Raw genomic sequence first — 15,877 nt, 5'->3', positions numbered from 1 at the left:
TACCTGCAAGTGGGGGGAGGGACAAAGAGAGAGGGACAGAATCCCAAGCAGACTCTGTGCTCTCAGCAGGGGGCCCAAGGCAGGGCTGATCTCACAACCCATGAGAAATCAAGAGTCAGTTCCCTAACCCACTGAGCCACCCAGGAGCCCCAGATCACTTTTAGATTGCAGCATTTATATTCCAAATGTCAAAAAAAAAAAAAAAAAAGGAAAGAAAACACAACATCTTACGTTGTATCTTTTTTATATCTAAATTTTAGGACTAGAGAACTCATTTATATCTAAGCTTAAGGACTAGACAAGTCTAACCTTCACTCCACATTTTAACCAAAATGATCAACACAGGAAATATTAGTGAGACACCAAAAATTCTGGTAGCTTTTGGGTTATGAAAGTTGGAAAATCCCAAAGCAACAGAACCCTTCCAAGTCACAGTTTACTATCAAATTAATTCAGATAATACACCATTTGTTCAAGATTTAGAATAAAAACCTTACAAAAAGCAGTTAATCTCCATAAAGGGTTTAGCTCTGTCTAGAAAAGCCAGCATAATAAAAGGATTAGTGTGGCAATTATGCATGGTGGCTAATTGCTCCGATTTGTTATTTTAACGACTGATCTGGAGCTGAGGACCATCACGCCCAAGACTTAGGGACCTCCAGAAACCCAAGCAGGAAGGACCCTCAGAAAGTCAGGACACAGTCTAGCCTGGGTACAGATAAAACCTACAAGTCTGACCCCTCCAGGAGAATTCATGTCCCAGTCTGTTTTTCATCACAAATGAAATGATTTTTAAAAAGGCTTACCTGATCTGAGAAAGAAAACAGAACCCCTCATGTTCTTGTTCATTTTCTAAGTCACGTGACTGCAAAATACAATTCTGGATCACTTCCAGAGACTTTTAGCTCACTCACCGTGTTAAAAGTTCTCAAGCTAGATCTGTACCCAAATCCCAGCTGAGTCCTTCTACTGAACAATTTTGAGCAAGCTACTTAATTTTTCAGTTAAAATAAAAGCTACCTTGTACAATTGCTGTCAGGATTTGATGAGACAAAAATTCAGGTCAAGTGTTTGGCACGGGCCCTGGAACACAGAATAAGTCTCAATAAGCTCTAATTATCTGAGGACTGACTTTGCAAAGGTTACTTTCATATTTATTTAATAAATTTAATCCAAGAAATTAGTGTTCTTTGGGCATTATCTCACATCAACCTTGTAGAGGGAGGCCACAGAATGGTTACAGTAAATTTTCTCCATTGCAATTATGTGTTTCATTTTAATAATTGTTTCAATCTATTCCTTTCCATTCCCACCATACACACACACACACACACACACACACAGGTGATCTGGACACCGAGCTATTGTCAACTTGTTATAAAACTGACAAGCTGATTCTTTAAAGTATTTTAAAAATCTCTAAGCAATAAAATTAAGAGATTAACTCGTAAGATTTTTTTCTTAATTTAAGCACATTATATATATTCATTTAAAATTACTAGAGTGGGGGATTGCCGCTTTTATTATATTCTTTAACCTCTATATGTACCATTTGGAAATCAAAATTTTGTCTACTCTTTTTAGATCTGCCCAGATTCCCTAAGTAAAAATTAACAAGATTTCATAAATTACTTTCTCCCATTACCACACATCTTTGAGAGATCGATTTTGATTAACAACCACAATTGGACCTAAAGGAATTTTCTTGGATTTAGGAATAAGGGCAAAAAACAGCCACTATTTTTGACAATGTTGTTTTAATATCTTAAGAGTGTAGTTTGTAGAGCTTGGCTGGTTGGCTGGTACTTTCACTTTTACTACTTTTTATGAAAACTCAAAGGGATATTATCGTTCTGTTTTCTGCTCTACATCAGTAAATTCTCCTCCTAATGCAGGTGATTCATAGTTTCACACCTCCTAATGCAGGTAATTGTTTTCATAGAATGAAGTCAACTCAATCGAAAGGAAGAAACCTATGACATGCTAACGAAACATAAAGGCCAAGTCACATAACATTTAATCCTTAAGTTACACCAAACTCATGTGCTTTCTAACTAGAAAACCAACTAAAATAGCCAACTATCCTAATAAACAGATTGAAGTGTTAGAAGTACAGATATATTTTGGGAGTTTGCCAGTATCAAGATCATCACAACAGATCCAAGACCAAAAAGGGGACCTTTAATGAAGCGGAAAAAGTGAGGGCCAAAATGTTTTTTTTTAAATATATAAAGCATATATATAAAGTCCAAGGTATATATCTTTATATATTTTGGATACCTTAAAACTCCTATGCAGAATATTAGATTTCTTATCATTCTTATGCAACATTCTCACATCTAAAAGTATTATAAGTTACTTTAAAGTGAAATTAGTTGTCTTCAACTGGCCTTTATTTAAATTTTGAACTTGCACCACTGCCAAAAACACTTTAGAGAACAAAATAAAGGCAAGAAAAGAAAGTAGGAAAAGGCACTGAGGTGATACGAAAACAGTCAGAGAACAGTAAGTATCTGTCAGGTACAGACTGGGTATACAGCACCCTCCCTTCTCTAAAGGGACTTAAAGGCCTCATCTCACTGGGAACAATGATGGCACAGTGTATTATAAAACACTAGATTACCCACACAGGAACTAAAAGAGACAGACAGACGTGACTTACATTAATGGTGAGAAACCTCATGAAGGAGAGGACATTTAAGCCAGAGCTTCGAGTTGAGGTAGCATGATTTGAGTAACTAGCAAAGTGAAAGAAGGACATTTCAAAACAAGAGCAACAAAGGCCTTAAATTCAGGGATAAAGCATAATGTCTTGGCCAGGATTAAAAAAAAAAAAAAAAAAGGCTTGCTGATCATTAAAGAATTTTTCACGGAAATGCTAACACATTTTTTCATTGGATTGTGATTATACATATTGTAATATTTATGAGTACATGCATCCCCCGCTTTTTGGAAGTTCACCTTGATGCCATTTTGCTTTTACAAAAGACTTACATTAGTACCTGTTCTCATTAACTGGAAAAAATCCAAAGAGATTTTCACTTTTGTGAAAAATAGGCAAAAAGCGAAAACAGCACCAAGCGTTTCTTGCAGTGAGCCATTATAGAGGTAGCAAGAATGGCCCCACCAAGCTCCTCCCCTGAGAACTACATTCAGCATCTCAGCGTCTATCAGCCATAGCTTTCCACTGTGTCTGTGAGCGTGTGGGCTTTATCTCCATGTATTCTGTGCATCAGTTAGCAAGATGTGTCCCAGGGTATCAGAAAAGCCTAAAAGAAGTTATTTTGAGGACTTGGGGATGCTCAAAATTTTCCATATAAATTAATGATAACTGCTTCTTTGCTTCACAGGAACACTCTACTTCCAAACAGCAGGGGAAACCTACAGTATTACCCATATTTTATAGGGTAGTAAAATGAGACACAGAGAGGCTGAGTGTCTTGCCCAAGGCCACATAATTACTTCATGAGGAGAATGCAGCTCTCCTTCCACTCCAACATCCTTATGCACCGCAGGGAGCATGAAGATGAACAGACAGAGTCAGGCAAAGCTGTTGAGAAGACTTAATCCATCCACAAGAGAAATCCATAATAGGTGCTTGAGTACACTGATGAAGTCATGACAATACTTTGTCAAGAACATTAATCCTGCAGCAGTGAACAGGAAAGATCTTAAGTGACATAGCACTGAGCCAAGAAAATGTCTTCAGAAGCTGGTGATATAACATTGGTGACAGAAGTGCTGAAAGCCTGGATTAGGGCAGTTGCAGTGGGACCAGACAGAAAGAAAGAAAAACATCAGCTAAGATTTAAAAAAAAAAAAAAAAAAAAAAAAAAGACAAAATTGGGGATTTGGGGGATATAGGAGATAAAGAAAAGAATGAAGTTAAAAATGAAAGCACAGGGGCACCTGGGTGGCTTAGTCAGTTAAGCACCCAGGTTTGTGAGTTTGGGCCCCTCATCGGGCTCCCCGCTGACAGTGCAGAGCCTGCTTGGGATCCTCTCTACCTCTTTCCCTGCCCCTCCACCACATGCACACACACACTCTCTCTCTCTCTCTCAAAATAAATAAACTTCAAAAAAAAAAACCACACATCATTTAGAGAAAAACAGATGGCAAACTTTATCACAAAGTTATCAGTAAAGCACATCTTTCCTTTGCCTACCCTCCTCCCCTGCCATTTTCTCCTCCTCACCAGCCATTTTCCATCCTCTAACCTTATCCTTTCACTCATATTTTTCCGGCCAACTGTGGGTTAGACAGTGGCTTAGGCTCTAAGATACTGATCACAGTAATAGTAACACCAATAAACATGTCTTAAGCACTTGTTCCATGTATGTCAGGCACTGTTCTAAATGCTTAATATTTAACTAACTCATTCAACTACCGCTGCAACACTGCAGAGTAAGCAAAATTATCATTCCTTTTTGAGAAATGAGGAAACCGTGGGGCATCTTGGTGGCTCAGTCAGTTAAGCGTCCGACTTTGGCTCGGGTCATGATCTCACAGTTTGTGAGTTAGAGCCCTGTGTTGGCTCTGTGCTGACAGCCCAGAGCCTGGAGACTGCTTCTGACACCTGCTTCCAATTCTGTGTCTCCCTCTCTCTCTGCCCCACCCCCGCTGACACTCCGTCTCTCCTTCAAAAATAAATAAACATTTTTTTTCAATTAAGAAATGAGGAAACCAAGACAACACACAGTGAGTGGTGGGGTGTGGGCTGTAACCCTGGCAGTCTGGCTCCAGAGCCCACTCACTTAACCATCTGCTATATTAACTGAAAAGCCTTCATGTAATTTCCACATTTTTGTGGCTTCTATCACAGTGCAATCCCAGAAGTTTCAGAAAAATTGCATGATATGGGAGTGTCTGCAGATTTTAAAGCACTGAATTTTAGATGTTTTGCAATGAGAAGTCATGGGCCTTATGAATATCTTCGCTAATTACTAATTATTGCCTAAATACTCAGTCGTCTGGGAGGAGGGTACCAAATCCACTACACAGTTGTACAATTTTCTATTTGGCTTTGACTCTGTGGGTGGTAATCATAAAGGCACATTCAGCAGTTTGCACACAGTCACAGACCAGTCAAGCAAAATATGTCTAACTTTCAAACTTTCTGTGATAAACAATGGAAAACTCTAAACATTTAGCTCATCAATCCTGCCATCTTGAGACATAATCTGCACTACCAGAGTCCTCTTTCTGTAACTACTTAAATTACTCATTGTATCTCAATTAATCAGAGAAAGAAACTTGCAAATAGAATTTTCAAATAGAAACTTCAAAAGAGAATTTTACTTGAAGAAAAACAAGGAATAGGAAAGGTCCAAAAATCCCAACAGTGCGACAAGTCAAGTTGATAACAAAGCTGAATCAACATGTTTCAAGAGCCCCAGCCAAACTAAACTCATGAGAATAGTGTATACCCACCTTAACCATGACTGCAAATCCAGAAGCAATTAAAGAGGAAATTAATACACTGGACTACATGAAAACAAAATACAGTAAGCAAAGTGGCCAAATCTAATATTGGGTATATATTGTAGATTACCCTACTACAATTCCACTAAACCTCTCTTGTGGAAGGACGCCAGTGGTTCCTAACTGCCAAATCAAGTTTCTCTTCAATCTCCTTTCTCCTTGGTCTCTCTTTCTGGTGACCAGCCTACTTATCTGGGTTCCCTCCTCCCTTGGCTTCCAAGTTCCTTCTTCCTCTTTCCCAAATCATAAGTGCCCTCCTTCTCAGTATTATTCTCTAGTCTCTAGCTCTTCTTCCCAGCCCCTAAAGTGGCCATCCCTCAAAGTTCAGGCTTAGACCTTCACTCATTTCTTTCTCAATTCCTTCCCTTAGGGATCTTACCTATCTTGAATGTATCTGCTGCTCTAATCTCCCTCCTGAACTGTAGTCCTAGGAGTCTAAGTGCTAAGACATTTTTACGTGAATATCCTGGTACTACTTCAAATTCCTATCTTAAAACAAACTTCTCAAAACTTCATTTTTCTTTCATTGTGCCCTCATGCACATCACACGCGCACACACACACGCGCGCGCGCACACACACACACACACACACACACACCAGACTGTTAGAACCCCTCCCTGCACTACCTCAACACCCTGGTCATGCCTCAAGTGTAGCCCAGAGTACCCTATATTAGAATCTCCAACTTGTGGGTATGTTTGCTTGTCTCTCCAAGTACAGTGCAAATTCCCTAAGTGGCAGATTTGTCTTAGTCACCTATGTATCCCCAGGGAATATTGCAGGTACCAAATAAAATCTGTTAAGAGAAATTAATAAATATAGATGATCTGATCTAGCCAAACTGGCCCATTAAGAGTCTCCACCTGTTTGGCATTTTCATAGTCCCCACTTCCCAGAAAGGTCCTCTCTCTGCTGCTGCATGCATGGAAGAATCCTACCCATCCTTTGCAAGACTCAGCTTAAATTCCACTGGCACATGAAACTTTGTCAGATGACCCTATTCCAACAGGACTCCTTGCTCATCAGCCTTACAGCGACAGTCTTTCACGACAGATCCTGTCATGAAAACAGGATCATCTTTGAAGCTGATTCAAAACCAGGCTCTAGCATAAACTACCTATGCTACTCTGGGCAATTCCTAAAGCTTTCTAAAGCTTCACTTTTTTTTTTTTCCAGCTATAAAATGAGGTATGTAATACCAATCAGAGAGAAATTGGGGAGGATTACAGGAGACTAAACCATCTAGAACATAGTAGATGTTTAGAAATGTTAACTCCTTTTCCCCACCCCACCTCCTTTTCACTTCATTTACCATTCATATGGTGCTTAGGTTGATAATGTTTGTTTTGTCTCCTCAATTAGATTGTAAGGATTAGTAAAATCGTTAAGGGCAAGAGCTGAATCTCACTCATCTATCTTCTAAATACCTATCAACGCCCCACAGAGACACAATAAAAATAGAAAACAACGAAATTACAGTTACAGTGGATTATGGCAATCAAGTGTATACGGTGCCAAGATTAGAAATGACAGTCTGTAAATTTTCATCCCATTTAGCTATAGAATTATTACATGGCACCTCTGTAACGTCACTCATGCCAAAGGCGGATTTCAACAAATGACAGTGCAAATAAAAACAAATCAATTTCTACAATATACAGGTTAATAATCAGCCTTCGAGAATAGATTTAGTTAAAGGTGGTTTAAATATTATAGTTGGTATTAGAAGAGTCTCTATACATGTATTTGTCCCCGTGTACTTTTACGCACAGGTTTCCTTTCACATATTCTTTAATATGATTGTAACAGATTTCTTCATACCACTTGCACCGGTTAAATAACTGAAAATAGATTTAAATTTTATATTTCTCCACCAGGGTGAAAAAAAATAGTAAAAGCTAATACTGAAGCAAAACTGGTAAGATCAAGATCCAAAATTCATAATAATGGCAGGTAAAATCTACCAGAATCTCTTTAATTAAAATGGTTTCTTTCCAAATCGCTTTCATTAATATCAAGGCTTCAACATCCGCTCTGAACTTACTGGAATGGTTTTTTGTTTTCTCTATCCTGATTTTTACAGCCTTCCTCTACCGCCTGCTATCTTCCTCAAGGATCAATTCCCATGGTTGGGTTTCATTATTTCTTTTAGCTACTGCCCCACTTACATGTGCTAACAAGTTGGCGGAACCACAACGTGCTGGGTAATAACCGTAACCCCTGACAATCAGCTCTACACTAACACTCCCAGCCACATTCCCCTTCCCTGAAGAAACAAACTATTTCTACAGTTTTCATAGGCTGTGCAGCTGTACATCTAATAGGAAAAAGCAATTCGTAAAACAAGAGCATGTGCCAAATACCCTATCATCTCAACATTTTCATGCTTCCAAGGACTTTTTGTTTTGTTTTGTTTTGTTTTTTTCCCACGTGGAGAAGTTTATGGTGAGAAAGAGAGGCATTCGATTCTATCAGACCAACCACAGTAGAGAGTACATAGACACAATGGTAGCGTAGGAAAGAGCCAAAAGTCAGGCATCAAAACACTAAGTTTCTAATCTCAGTTCTACCACCTATTTCATTTCGTTAGGTGAAATCATAACCTCTCTCAGCTTCAACTTCCTCTTTCATACACTAGAGATAACCACCATCCCTATTTCAGCAGCTTGTTTCACAGATTATAAAATCACAGGATCACAAATGGCACTGTTTAATTATAAAATATGTGTGTGTGTGTGTGTGTGTGTGTAATACACATGAATATATTTTTGAACAACAGCATTGTCATAGCCTATGGGTAGATGAAAAATAATTTTATACCATGTATTAAAGTCCCAATTAAATACTTCACTAGACAAACTGTTACACCAAATTCTATACACAGTGTATCCAAGGAAAAAAAAAATTTTTTTTGAGAAACAGAATCTAGCTTGGAAACATATGTTCACAGTCCAGATCATAATTTTTGGAGCAAGTAACATTCTCTAATCTGGATTTATATTCCTGTAAGCAAATTTTTAATCACAATTACAACATAACTAAGCTCTCCCTTTGGGGATCAATCAAATTTAGAGTAAAGAAAGTAATGGAGGTTAGTTTGTCATATATTGTGCTAAGAATTTCTGCATTATGGTCTTCAAATCAGGCTTCACTATGATGAATTTAAAAATCAATAAAATCCAGAATCACTTCATGATTTTGTTTTTTTTTTTTTTTTAGGTTAAAAAGAAAGGGTGCCTGGGTGGCTCAGTTAAGCGTCCAGCTCATGGTTTCAGCTCAGGTCGTGATCTTGCGGTTTGTGGTATTGAGCCCTGTGTTGGGCTCCGTGCTGACAGCATGGAGCCTGCTTGGGATTCTCCCTCTCTCTCTCTCTCTCTCTCTCTCAGCCCCTCCCCCGCTCACACATTCATATGAGCTTTCTCGCTCTCAAAATAAACTTAAAAATATATATAAGGTTAAAAAGAATAGCACCATTAAATTGGCAGATTCCTAAGTCATTACTCACTTCCAACTCTCTAAGCAAAGTACCACTATGCTTTCATTCTCCAAATAAAAGATTCCCTACAAACACTACACACACACACACACACACACACACACACACACACACACTTACCAATTTGGTTTTTTTATGGCTTTAATTTTTCATATGTGGCATCTTTTGAACACTAATTAAACTGTTTAGCATATTTTTTTCTTTTCTTTTTGGTTTGCTTACAATTTTCTACAAGATCCCCATTAGAGCATGACTTTGTTAGTTTTTTTTTTCCAATTAATTAAAACTATTTAAAACATGGATTTGAAAAATCTTCAACAATAATTTTGTAGCTAAAATTCTTTTTCCAAACTTTGCAAACATTCTGTGTAACTAAATTAGTACTGAGAAAAAACTGGATTTAAGTTGCTCAATATTCTTCAAAAGGTAAAAAAGCATAATGAAACATAAGCTCATCTGAACTACACCCATTTTCAATTTCAACACAGCAAAACTCCTGTTTGTTCTTAGGGCAAATTCAAAACCATACATATTGGAATTGGTTATTACCAACGATAATTTATGCAATCATAAGTAAAGATGCTAAATTGGCAAAAAGAAAACCATGCAAGTAAGCAAACTCTAACACATGTGGGACACACCCTCTCGGTGTATAAAGGCTTGTCACTGTCCTTGGTAGCAAGCACTCCCTGAGCTAAACAGCATCACCATGTCTGTTCGATACAGCTCAAGCAAGCAGTACTCTTCCTCCCGCAGTGGGGGGGGAGGAGGAGGAGGGTCATCCTTCAGAATTTCAAGCAGCAAAGGCTCCATTGGTGGAGGATTTAGCTCAGGGGGGTTCAGTGGTGGTTCTTTTAGTCGTGGGAGCTCTGGTGGAGGCTGCTTTGGGGGCTCATCAGGTGGCTATGGAGGATTAGGAGGAGGCTTTGGCGGAGGAGGCTTTGGTGGAGGAGGCTTTGGTGGAGGCTATGGAAGCAGCAGCTTTGGTGGGGGCTATGGAGGAGGCAGCTTTGGAGGGGGCAGCTTTGGTGGTGGCGGCTTCAGTGGAGGCAGCTTTGGAGGCTTTGGGGGTGGATTTGGAGGAGATGGTGGCCTTCTCTCCGGAAATGAAAAAGTAACCATGCAGAATCTGAATGACCGCCTGGCTTCCTACTTGGACAAAGTGCGGGCTCTGGAAGAATCAAACTATGAGCTAGAAGGCAAAATCAAGGAGTGGTATGAAAAGCATGGCGGCTTAGGCCAGAGAGAACCTCGTGACTACAGCAAATACTACCAAACCATCGATGATCTTAAAAATCAGGTAAGGTGCATCTTAAAAATCCAACTTTAAGCCTATTTTTTATCCATGTAACTCAGATATGTGACTCTTACATTAACTACAATGTAGCTATTCACTGTGTTTGCCTAGGTTACTTTCTCTCTTCCAAAAATAATCCAGTCTCCTCAAAGGTAAATATTTGTGAGGATATGGTCATTGAAATCTTCAATGTGTGTTGTATACCTTATCAGATGACGGATTACTGAGAATTTTTTTATGTTTTAATGAGTGTATGAGTTCATAGTTAAAATACTAGGTCATTTACAAATATCGGAACTGAAAGAATTATTAAATCAATCAGAACAAGACAGTATTCAGATTGATAATAAAAAAAATCCATTACCAACATTATAAGTAACATGAATTCTCCAGTATGAAAATGGGATATTGTTTGCCTCTGGGAGATTTGTGAATTGTACCTACTGTGTGTCAGCCCAGAGTGTATTCATTTAGAATGTATATTTAAAACAAGTTAAACCAAAAGGTATGAGTCAGTCAAAAGTTCACTGAAATACATGGAAATCACACAGTATAAAATGGGACGGGGGAGAGGGGAGCTGTGCAAGAACACAGCTATATAACTGCAGTTAGTTTTCAGAAAAAGATGATACAGAAGTAGATATGTATAGAAACTTTAAGAGAACAAATGACTCAAATTTAAGTATATGAGTAGCCCTGCAATATTTTATATTTAAGATAAAAAAAATCCCCCCAGGATTTTGTAAGAGAACATAAAAATGCAGCTCATCTATCTATGCCACCTGGTTTTATAGTGGCGTATCTGTATCTGATTTCTTTGCCTCTCCCTCCAGATCCTCAATCTGACAACCGATAATGCCAATATCCTGCTTCAGATCGACAATGCCAGGCTGGCAGCTGATGACTTCAGATTAAAGTAAGCTAAGTAAACATGGTACAACACAGTCACAACAAATACAGGAGTTGTTTTTAACAGTGACTTTGGACACCTACAATAGCATTTACATTTTCTTGAATTCATTCAACGTTAAACAGTATTGGAGCTGTCCGAAAATTTTTCAATTTCAATATTACCTTCTTGGCAATATTAAAAGAAGAAAATGCATTTTAAAGTAAACTGCTAAGCTCCTTTGCATTAACCCACTAATATCCCTCTATCCCCGTATGAATTAGTACACAATAAATGTTGCCATATGAAGCCAACTCTGTATTCGCTTCTAAAACAGTCTCAGCCCAGGAACATCTCCCATATGTAAATTACATCCAGTATTTGTACCATGCTTGTTTCAGGTATGAGAACGAGGTCACCCTGCGCCAGAGCGTGGAGGCTGATATCAATGGCCTGCGCAGGGTGCTGGATGAACTGACCCTGACCAAGGCTGACTTGGAGATGCAGATCGAGAGCCTGACTGAAGAGCTGGCCTACCTGAAGAAGAATCATGAAGAGGTGATGCAAAAAGTTATACGTCCCACAGCCAAAAATAAAAGGGGGGGGGGGGGGTCATGTGGTCATGATACAATCATTAAATTTTTCTGTTCCTCTAACAGGAAATGAAAGACCTTCAAAATGTGTCCACTGGTGATGTAAATGTAGAAATGAATGCTGCCCCAGGTGTCGATCTGACTGAACTTCTGAATAACATGAGAAACCAGTATGAACAACTTGCTGAACAAAACCGCAAAGACGCTGAAGCCTGGTTCAACGAAAAGGTTAATTCGTCTTCCTTCATAGTGGGGCCAACGGACGTTTGGTTATCATTTCAGAATTTTCTCATCTTTTCCCCTGTTGTTAATACTCTAGAGCAAAGAACTCACTACGGAAATCAATAGTAACATCGAACAAATGTCCAGCCACAAATCGGAGATTACTGAATTGAGACGCACGGTTCAAGGTCTGGAAATCGAACTACAGTCCCAACTAGCCCTGGTATGTTTGTAATTCTCTCTTGAAATAACTTCAACTTTAACACACAAAGTTTCACACTCACATAAGAATATGCACCACAAGAAAAAAAGAAAGAGTACGAAAGTAGAAATAAAATTGGAGCTCTTTGTTAATGGGAGAAAAGTCTTAGGGGCCCTGCTCTAAACGTGAAGTTAAAATGTTGCCATTAAACATAAAACACAAATTCTATTCATTTCCTTTATTCTTCTATTTGATGTCTTATTATTAAAGATTAAATATTAATTATCATTAAATAATTATTAAATAATCTTCACTGTACTCTATTAAACAAAGAAGTCTCTAAGCCACCGTACATTCTCTCCTTCCAGAAACAATCCCTGGAAGCCTCCTTGGCAGAAACAGAAGGTCGCTACTGTATGCAGCTCTCCCAGATTCAGGCCCAGATCTCCTCTCTGGAGGAACAACTGCAACAGATTCGAGCTGAAACCGAGTGCCAGAATGCTGAGTACCAACAACTCCTGGATATTAAGATCCGACTGGAGAATGAAATTCAAACCTACCGCAGCCTACTAGAAGGAGAAGGAAGGTAAATTATAAAAATCCTAGAATTATCCCAGTTGGTCTTATTCAGTGTTCTAAATCGCCGGGCTTTTCCAAAACCCAAAGTGCCGGAGGATGGGCGAAAGGGAGAAGGGGGAAGGCAGAGTACAGAGAAAGGCGTATGCAACCACAGCCTGAGTTTCCCATGGATTTGATTCTGAAAGTTGTGTGCATATAAAACTGTTCGTTAGTGGGTCTGAGAATCCATATTCGACAGGTATTTTTTTTTTCCCCTCTCGAAACACGTTTTGCTTATTTTTAAAGTAACGATAACCTAGAAGGCGACCCACCATTTTTCAAAGTTAGAGTTAACCGAACATAACCCTCACTCCCGGTAGTTCCGGCGGCGGCGGCGGCTACGGCGGCGGGCGCGGCGGCGGAAGTTCCGGCGGTGGCTACGGCGGAAGTTCCGGCGGCGGTGGCGGCTACGGCGGCGGCTACGGCGGCGGAAGTTCCAGCGGTGGCGGCCACGGCGGTAGCGGCCACGGGGGTAGCTCCGGCGGCAGTCACGGGGGTGGTTACGGCGGCGGCAGCTCCGGCGGCGGCGGTGGCCACGGCGGCAGTTCCAGCGGCGGCGGCTACGGTGGAGGCAGCTCCGGCGGTCACAAGTCCTCGTCTTCTGGGTCCGTCGGGGAACCCTCTTCCAAGGGACCAAGGTCAGCAGAAACTAGCTGGGGTAATCAGAATTAGTTTTAAATTTCCGTGATGATTTTGTTGCTTTTTAAAGCTTTCTAAAAAATTAAAATCTTAGAGATTTCCGCTTGGATTTTTTTTTTTTTTTTTTAGCAAACTATACTCTTGACATCCATCTTGAACGAAAAATAACCTGGTGCAAGATGCTGTAGCTTAAATACTATTCGGATCTAAAAAACAAACAAAAAAATAGGATTTTCTTTCTTTTTTTAATTAAGTGTACTTTTCTTTTAGAAATTTTGATTAATTAGTAAGAAGCCCCACAAATTATTTAGTCTAAATTGTTTTTTTCCCCTGTGATTCATGTACAGATACTAACAAAACCAGAGTAATCAAGACAATTATTGAAGAGGTGGCACCTGATGGTAGAGTCCTTTCATCAATGGTTGAATCAGAAACCAAGAAACACTACTATTAAGCCGCATCAAGAGGAAAGAGTCTCCCTTCACACAGACCATTATGTACAGGTGCATGAAAAACAAAAGCGCCAAGAAAACACTTCAGTCTTAATGGTCTATGGAAATAGGTTCACTCCTTGAAAATAAGGTGTCTAAAAGGTGTTTTGTGGTTTCTGTATTTCTTTTCACTTTACCAGAAAGTGTTCTTTAATGGAAAAAAAAAAAACTTTCTATTCTCATTCACTAATGAATTTCAATAAACTTTCTTACTGATGCAAGCTATCCAATTTGGTCAGAATTGTCCTTATTTAAATTAAGTGATTTTTTTTTTAACCTTAAAGATTAGTGAACTATAGCATTTGAAGGTTCATTTGTCCAGAAATTCTAAAGACAGAATTATTATCATTATGATTTCCCTGAGTAAATTTTTTAATCTTGTGGGTGTTAGATCAATGTCCATAATCTCACTAAGTCAGAAATCTGATACCCAATCTTACCCTTTCTTAAAGATATACCATAGGTGGGAAACTCCCAGTGCTCTGGCTTTGAATTATTTCAGTCCTGAAAATTCTAAAATATCTCCAGTAAGTCTCCATGGATAAAGTTATTGGAAATTTCACATTTTCTGATTACTTGGCTTCGCACATTTACCTTCCCTCATTTTCTTCCCATTCATTTCTGCCCAGTTGCTATATATACACCTTAAGAGATATCATCTACCACTCACCAGGCCAGTAATATATCACCCTAACAAAATTATTTGGTGTCTGTCAGATGAACAGGAGAAGACATGATAATGCCAATTTTACCAAAGGAACAACTTTAGGTCCCTGCCTTCACCAAACACGTCTCGTGATAAGTACTAAAGACCTGGTGTAGGGTCAACCCAGTCATATTCTTCAGCCATTAAGAACCCAGCTGACAGTACTCTGCTAGTATATGGAGTAGATGAATTTACTAAGGGCTATATTTATTCTTTGTCCCTAAGACTACCTTGTGTTCCCTGGTGGGTTCCTAGATACCCAGGTCTACCAAATAGCAGCCTGTCTCTGTATCCTTACTGATTTGAGCTTGTTTTCCCCAAGACCAGAGCCCTGGTCCCCAGGTCATTTACTTGGGTCTCCTGCTGGATAAATCCTATCCTCTGTACTCAAACTGATGACAAGCCCTGTTTCAAAATGGATGGACTTCCCTATAGTCAAGGCTCCATGACCTACCTACCACCAAATATTATCATACTTCAGAAGCTCCCCACTTAAGTTGGCATTACTTTTTTATCTGGGTACAGCGTCCCTTCTTGGGAGCCTGTGTCCTAAGTTTCTGTTGAAGTCCCAACATGCTACACTGTAAAGCCCTAAAACTGAGATATTGATGGGTAAGGACCCTGAGCTGCCACTGTGTCTATACTGAATGCTGTTCAGAAACACTGCCTTTTAAAATATCTAACAAAGTCGTGGCACCTGGGTGGCTCAGTTGGTTAAGTGTCCTACTCTTGGTTTTGGCTCAGGTCATGAACTCAGGGTTCTTGAGTTCGAGCCCTGCATCAGGCTCCACCCACAGGCTGCTTGGGATTCTTTCTGCCCTTCCCCTGCTCACTCTGCCTCTCAAATAAATAAACTTAAATTTAAAAAATAAATATCTAACCGTTAACCCAGAGCCTAGGACTTAGAGTATTGTTAATAATCTGAGATGGCCATTCTCCTAATTCTGAAGAAATAAGTGTTCTCCTATTCAGTGACACAAATATAAACATGATACTATGAGATACTTGTGTTTGTTATTAACCTTTGTCTCTTCTACCCAGTCCTACCACCACTACCTGCCTAACCCCCACCCCAAGCAGAGATCTCAGCTGATCAGAGTTCTTCATCTGGTTGGGTAACCCTTCATTCCTGAAAGGTCTAAATCATGGTAGTCCCTGTCTTCTTACCTGTTTAGTCTTCCAGTACCTTCTTAAACAATTATTTATATTACATTTTCTCTGATGAAGTAACTACTTTATCT

General features: G+C 39.4%; 1 protein-coding gene and 1 long non-coding RNA gene across 5 annotated transcripts in view; one reads left to right on the top strand and one right to left on the bottom strand.

The window, feature by feature from the left end:
• Positions 1-13,159, bottom strand: part of LOC107179984 — a 148,824-nt gene extending 135,665 nt beyond the window's left edge. For all 4 annotated transcript variants that reach the window (XR_006210983.1, XR_006210985.1, XR_006210984.1 and 1 more), the window contains exons 1-2: positions 13,073-13,159; positions 1,021-1,083 (exon numbers count right to left, since the gene is read on the bottom strand). This is a non-coding gene — a long non-coding RNA (uncharacterized LOC107179984). The remainder of the gene's footprint in view (positions 1-1,020; positions 1,084-13,072) is intronic.
• KRT10 (keratin 10) lies at positions 9,689-14,155 on the top strand. Its single transcript, XM_042965594.1, has 8 exons — positions 9,689-10,279; positions 11,110-11,192; positions 11,567-11,723; positions 11,825-11,986; positions 12,078-12,203; positions 12,551-12,768; positions 13,121-13,458; positions 13,787-14,155. The coding sequence occupies exons 1-8, from the start codon at positions 9,689-9,691 to the stop codon at positions 13,891-13,893; spliced, it is 1,782 nt and encodes a 593-aa protein (XP_042821528.1). The 3' UTR covers positions 13,894-14,155.
• Positions 14,156-15,877: the final 1,722 nt, after the last annotated feature.

The sequence above is a fragment of the Panthera tigris genome, chromosome E1 (genome assembly GCF_018350195.1).
Source record: "Panthera tigris isolate Pti1 chromosome E1, P.tigris_Pti1_mat1.1, whole genome shotgun sequence".
NCBI lineage: Eukaryota > Metazoa > Chordata > Mammalia > Carnivora > Felidae > Panthera > Panthera tigris.
This window is presented reverse-complemented; position numbering and strand designations above follow the sequence as displayed.

Bases quoted from the DNA above. Each gene is read 5' to 3' on its own strand.
- KRT10 (XM_042965594.1), top strand. From the start codon at position 9,689: ATGTCTGTTCGATACAGCTCAAGCAAGCAGTACTCTTCCTCCCGCAGT. The intron at 11,193-11,566 runs GTAAGCTAAGTA...TGCTTGTTTCAG, and splicing joins GCTGATGACTTCAGATTAAA to GTATGAGAACGAGGTCACCC. The intron at 11,724-11,824 runs GTGATGCAAAAA...TTCCTCTAACAG, and splicing joins TGAAGAAGAATCATGAAGAG to GAAATGAAAGACCTTCAAAA.